Genomic DNA, 5869 nt, shown 5'->3' with positions numbered 1-5869 from the left:
CCGGCCCTTCTCCTCCCTTCCACTAGCGCGGGCAGTTCCGCGGCTGTCGTGAGGGCTCCGCCGACCGTTGCATGTCCTCTTCGCTCCATCGCACCTCCTGCTTTTCGCTTCCCTCCCACCAGCAGGGATGACGATACGGAGCTCATGACGGCCACAGGGCGTGGCTCCGCCCCCACTGGCCACACGTCGTCCATGGTTGTCGTCCGCGCTGGAGCTTGCGCCAGCCACGAAGCTCGCCACTGGGTTGCACCACCATCGGCTGCCACTGCCAGTAGGTGATGCACCACACACTTGTTCGACAAAATGTTTCAAAGGGCGTAAACTTACCGGCTCAAAGAGGAGTGATTCTATTCAAGCAAAACCAGACAAACAAACACACAATTTCTTATCCAGGCTTGGACAATCACTCCAACCAAATAAGGGTCTATTGGCTTGGGCCAAGCAAGCTAGACTTGTCCTGGCTTAGAAAGCTAGCCAGCCTAGAAATCAGACGAGAGCCAAACAACACCTATAATATAAGTATACACAATCAAGATACAAGATACCATAGTTCTCCAAATTGTAATCGTGTTAATCTATATCACTTGCAAAGCTAATCCCCACTATAAGTTCTATCTTAACATGAAGACGTACATACCATCTCCTACTAACTATCTGCATCATTTTTCACTAATAGTCATGTCACGTCACTAACATTCAACCTCTTAATGCAAGCTATCCACGCCATCTGTACTTAATTTCATTCCAATTCTTCGCAATCTCCACAGCAATGCGCAAGGTATCTTCCAGTAATATAGCACTTTGTTACCCTGTTTCGTGTGTTTCTGAGTTCATTTGACAAAGTATCGCTTTGAGACTATCTCCAACAGGCTAGGCATAAGGGCACCCAAACCCAAAATGGATGCTCTAGGGAAAGAAAATATGATCCAACAGAGTACCCATACGAAAGACCCATTTTGGGTGTGAGGCGAGGCAGAACCCAAATATGAGTGTCTTCTCTTCTTGACCCATTTTGATTCTCTTTTGCATTCCCTGTTGGAGAAGGCAAGAAATAGGTACGTGACCCTTGTGCTGTAGCATGATACATACCGTCAAATGGGTCTCCTCCTGCTAAGGGTCGTATTGTTGGAGATAGTCTTAAGTTTGCAATTTTGCATTAGGTTGATACGTTACACTTAATGTATCACCTATTCATCCTTTGTATACAAACCCACCGTGCATGCCTTGCAGTCTCAGATGTATGCATACAATGTCTAAATCATTGTCCTAATCTAACGTTTTCGACGCTGATGACTTAAAATGGAAGAGCATGTTACTTCAGATTTGTCCATTAGAAGGGCTAGCGCCTAGACATCCGAACGGACATCGCATTCGGACGTTGCTCCTGCGCCCGCGCCCGCATCCCGTCCTACGCCCTGCATCCGCATCCCGCCCAACACCATCGCCTGCATCCGGACGCAGGACCCGCGCCCCCGTGCCCGCACAGGAAACCCACGAGGGTCCCAGTCACCTGCCCTGCCTACGGATTTGCGCCGCGCTGCCAGCCTCGGGCGTCCGCACGGTGACCCATGGCGACGGCCCAGCAGCGGCAGGCCGTTGTCCGCCAGCCGCCGACGTCGTGCAACACCAAATCTACTTGTGAAACATCCAAATGAAACATTTACAACATACATATAAAACAGATGAAACACTTGAAACATGTGTGTATAGGTATAGCATCATATGCAGCATCCATATCTACTTGTGCAACATCCAGATGAAACACTTGCAACATAAGTCTGAAACACTTGAAACATACGCTTGAAACATTTGGGTAGAGTCATAGCAAACATATGCAACATCCAAATAAAACACTTAAAACATATGTTTGAAACAGCTAAAACATCCAGATGAAACACTTGAAACACGATTCCTGAAGCGCCTGAAACACTTGAAACACAGTGTCGTCAGCGGCCATGGCCTATCTGGTGGAGAACTACACGTCAGGGGGACATCGAGAGTAATGGCCCAGCGTACACCCAGGCGTAGGAGCAGGCGTAGACGCAGGCGCAAACCTCCCTTCCTACCACGGTGTCTTTGGCCACCCGCGGTGCACGCCATGGCCGCGACGGGTGAGGTGGATGGGGGCGCGGCGCAGGGCGCGGAGCAGCGCTGGATGCGGCCTGGTGCGTTGCCCGTTCGAGTGGAACCCGCCCTAGAGAAGGCGAGCGACACGGTGTAGGCGCCCGCGGTGGTCGGATGCATGCGATAGTGAGGAAAAGAAATGTTGTTGTCTTTTTTTTATACACCGTGAAGCTGTGAAGGACGAGCGGACTGTTGGGCCCGACGCTGCACAGGCCTGGAAACGGGGCATCCGGACGGACACGCATGGACAACCCTTAGCGGAGCATTATCTTAAAGTGAAAGAGTCAGACTCTTTCTATAATGTCTTTTTTATTATAGGATGGAGGGAGTATAATTTATTGCGTGGTGCTCGTGCCAATAATAGTGAGATACCTATTTTGGACTAATTTAATTGGGTTTGGACAAATCTTAAATCGAAAAAGTCTAAGATCCATACTAAATGCTAGTGAAATAAACAAATTAATCTTGCATGAAAAATTTATAGAATGTTGACTCAACTTAAATATGTGGTTATTGCGTGTACATTGTGAGCTTAAAAAAGTGGAAGGCAAGACACATGCTTGCACAGGCGCTGCAACGTGGGCTCTCGGGTGACCAAGTCATGACATGACTGGCATGACTCTAACGAACATTTTGCAATTCTAAACTCAAAGCAAGGGTGAGAGTGAGGGATGCGACCACGGAGGAGTAAGAGAATAGACGCTCCAGTCACATCTTTGCCAATCAACTGTGAACAAGAGGTGCTACTCTTATATATCATTTGACAATGTTTTGTGGTGCTCTTGCTAAAAGAGAAAGAGCCGGACTCTTCTTCACTTGGCACATCAAACTTTGGTAATGACCTCAAATCACATCTTTGCCAATCATAAATGGAGGTTGCAACGGATTATGCTAGATAGTGAAACAAAATATTTTTTTTTTCCATCGTTTTGTTCATTATTAACACTCGATGCTTTGTCCAACCAGGTTAGATGTTATAATAAATACAAGTTATGTGCATCCTCCAACATAAACATTGGGATATGCTTTACTCCATTAATTAAAAAAAAATACTCTCTCGGTATGGACTTGATCAACACTAGCCTCTGTGTGAGAAAGATCCAAAATAAGTGATGCAGCCATTGACCAGGACACAAGTGAGGAAATATATGCATGCAAACATGCTTGGCGTCCTCCGCACCGTAGAGAAGAGAACGTCTACCCACTCAATTAACCAATTCACCACCACAATTACCATGCCCTTTTTTTAGAAACTCGTCAGCATCCACCATTGCGATTTGCTAGCCTCGACCCATCCAGACGACGACGGCATTGGCATGAGGGGAGGAGGAGCTGGAGAGAAGCTCCACCACAAGGAGGCCAATGTCGCGCACGGCGCCGCTGCCGTGTACGGCGCCGGCGCTGCGGGGAAGGGGGCCGCCGCCAAGACTTCTTTCCTCAACGGCCTCCTCCTCTACGTCGTCCTGCCGGTGCTGGTCTTGTACTTCGTCGTCATTGCCGCCTCGCAGTTCTACAACCCCCGGTGCTCGCCGGAGGGCAACGCCATGGCGACCCATTTCGTGGTGGCTAACAATAAGCCCAACAACGCTTCGTCGGCCACGTCGCTGAACGCTTCGTCGTCGTCAACTCCTCCACCACCGGCGGCTCCGGCGTCCAAGACGAGGTTGACAGCAGAGGAAGCGCCCACCGGGCTACGCCATATCGTGTTCGGCATCGGCGCGTCGGCGTCGCTATGGGAGAGCCGGAAGGAGTACATCAAGCTGTGGTGGCGGCCGGGGCGGATGCGCGGTTTCGTCTGGATGGACAAGCCCGTGGGGGAGTTCTACTCCAAGAGCTCCCGCACGGGACTACCCGCGATCATGGTGAGCTCGGACACGTCCAAGTTCCCCTACACCCACGGCGCCGGTAGCCGGTCGGCCCTCCGTATCTCACGCATCGTCTCCGAGACGTTCCGGCTGGGGCTCCCCGGCGTCCGGTGGTTCGTGATGGGCGACGACGACACGGTGTTCCTGCCGGAGAACCTGGTGCACGTGCTGTCCCAGTACGACCACCGGCAGCCGTACTACATCGGGTCGCCGTCGGAGAGCCACATCCAGAACCTCATCTTCTCGTACGGCATGGCTTTCGGCGGCGGCGGGTTCGCCATCAGCCGCGCGCTGGCGTCGGAGCTGGCGAAGATGCAGGACGGGTGCCTGCACCGGTACCCGGCGCTGTACGGGAGCGACGACCGCATCCACGCGTGCATGTCGGAGCTGGGCGTGCCGCTGACGCGCCACCCGGGGTTCCACCAGTGCGACCTGTGGGGCGACGTGCTGGGCCTGCTGGGCGCGCACCCCGTGGCTCCGCTGGTGACGCTGCACCACCTCGACTTCCTGGAGCCGGTGTTCCCGACGACGCCGTCGCGGGCCGGGGCGCTGCGCAGGCTGTTCGATGGCCCCGTGCGGCTGGACTCGGCGGCGGTGGCGCAGCAGTCGGTGTGCTACGACCACGCGCACCAGTGGACGGTGTCCGTGTCGTGGGGGTTCGCGGTGATGGTGGTGCGCGGGGTGCTGTCGCCGCGGGAGATGGAGACGCCCATGCGCAGCTTCCTCAACTGGTACAAGCGCGCCGACTACACGGCCTACTCCTTCAACACGCGGCCCGTGGCGCGGCAGCCGTGCCAGAAGCCGCACGTGTACTACATGCGCGGGAGCCGGATGGACCGGCGTCGGAACGTGACGGTGACGGAGTACGAGCGGCACCGGGTGAAGCACCCCGGATGCCGGTGGCGCATCGCCGACCCCGCCGCGCTGCTCGACAGCATCGTCGTGCTAAAGAATCCCGACCCCGACCTCTGGAAGAGGGTACGTGCGTTCTGACAGTAGAGTTGGCACGCCAAGGTTTGGTTCGTTAAGTTGGTTATATATGGCCTGTGCTGTGCAGTCGCCGAGGAGGAACTGCTGCAGGGTGGTGTCGTCGCCGAAGCAGGGGAAGGACCGGTCGATGACCATCGACGTCGGTGTGTGCAGGGACGGCGAGTTCACCAAGGTTTAATTAGGTAAGTGTCAATCTCACAACTATACATCGTATGCACATGCATCATACCCTTGCTAATCCTAGTCTAACATTCTGCATCGTGGCTCTCGCAGACGCAGAGGGATGGATTAGGAGAGGGGAAGAGGAATTAGCGGCGGCAGAAGAGGTCCCGGAACAAACAGCAGCAGCAGGGAGAGCTAATTGTTGGCCCGACAAATAGGCTATTAGTAATAGCTCAGTAGTCTCAGCGTATCGAGCAGGTTGATCGTGTCTGAAACGTCACAGCAGCTGTGTCTCCGTGTACGTGTCGACGCATGTGACAGGTGCTCCTCCCGCTTTGAGTTGACTTGCAATAGTTGGAAGGAGTCTGGACGGTGCTTAACTTCGATCGTGCGTGTTTAGTCTTAGTGAGCCGTCCTGTGTGCCGGATGCCTGGATCCAGGGACGGTTTGTGTTTAATTAGCATCCAGTTTGTGGAATGAAAACTCTATACGAAGCAGTTATATGACGAATTCGTTTTCAAGTGCTGATGCGATGTGTTCAATGACTCTCGTCAACCCACAACAAGCCCAACGTCTGTTTAGCTGCTAAAAACAAGTTCGGAGCATCGAAGCCGGAGGCCTAGGCAAAAGGTGTTCATGAAAAAAGCTCAAGCTTCAGATCGAGAGGGCGAAGCCTGATGAGGCGTCATTTGAAGAATTTTAGCAAACTTTCACCGCGCTACTATCCT

At 53.1% G+C, this 5869-nt stretch overlaps 1 protein-coding gene across 1 annotated transcript; it reads left to right on the top strand.

Moving 5' to 3' along the window:
* The first annotated feature begins 3359 nt into the window (after window positions 1-3359).
* Window positions 3360-5651, top strand: LOC136493115 (uncharacterized). The gene is made up of 3 exons (XM_066489159.1): window positions 3360-4967; window positions 5047-5161; window positions 5253-5651. The coding sequence occupies exons 1-2, from the start codon at window positions 3441-3443 to the stop codon at window positions 5155-5157; spliced, it is 1638 nt and encodes a 545-aa protein (XP_066345256.1). The 5' UTR covers window positions 3360-3440; the 3' UTR covers window positions 5158-5161; window positions 5253-5651.
* The last annotated feature ends 218 nt before the right edge of the window (window positions 5652-5869 follow it).

This window comes from Miscanthus floridulus, chromosome 1, assembly GCF_019320115.1.
Source record: "Miscanthus floridulus cultivar M001 chromosome 1, ASM1932011v1, whole genome shotgun sequence".
Taxonomy (NCBI): domain Eukaryota; kingdom Viridiplantae; phylum Streptophyta; class Magnoliopsida; order Poales; family Poaceae; genus Miscanthus; species Miscanthus floridulus.
This window is presented reverse-complemented; position numbering and strand designations above follow the sequence as displayed.

Excerpts from the sequence above, each read along its gene's own strand:
- LOC136493115 (XM_066489159.1), top strand. The coding sequence starts at position 3,441 with ATGAGGGGAGGAGGAGCTGGAGAGAAGCTCCACCACAAGGAGGCCAAT. Across the intron at positions 4,968-5,046 it reads ACCCCGACCTCTGGAAGAGG|TCGCCGAGGAGGAACTGCTG; the intron begins GTACGTGCGTTC and ends TGTGCTGTGCAG.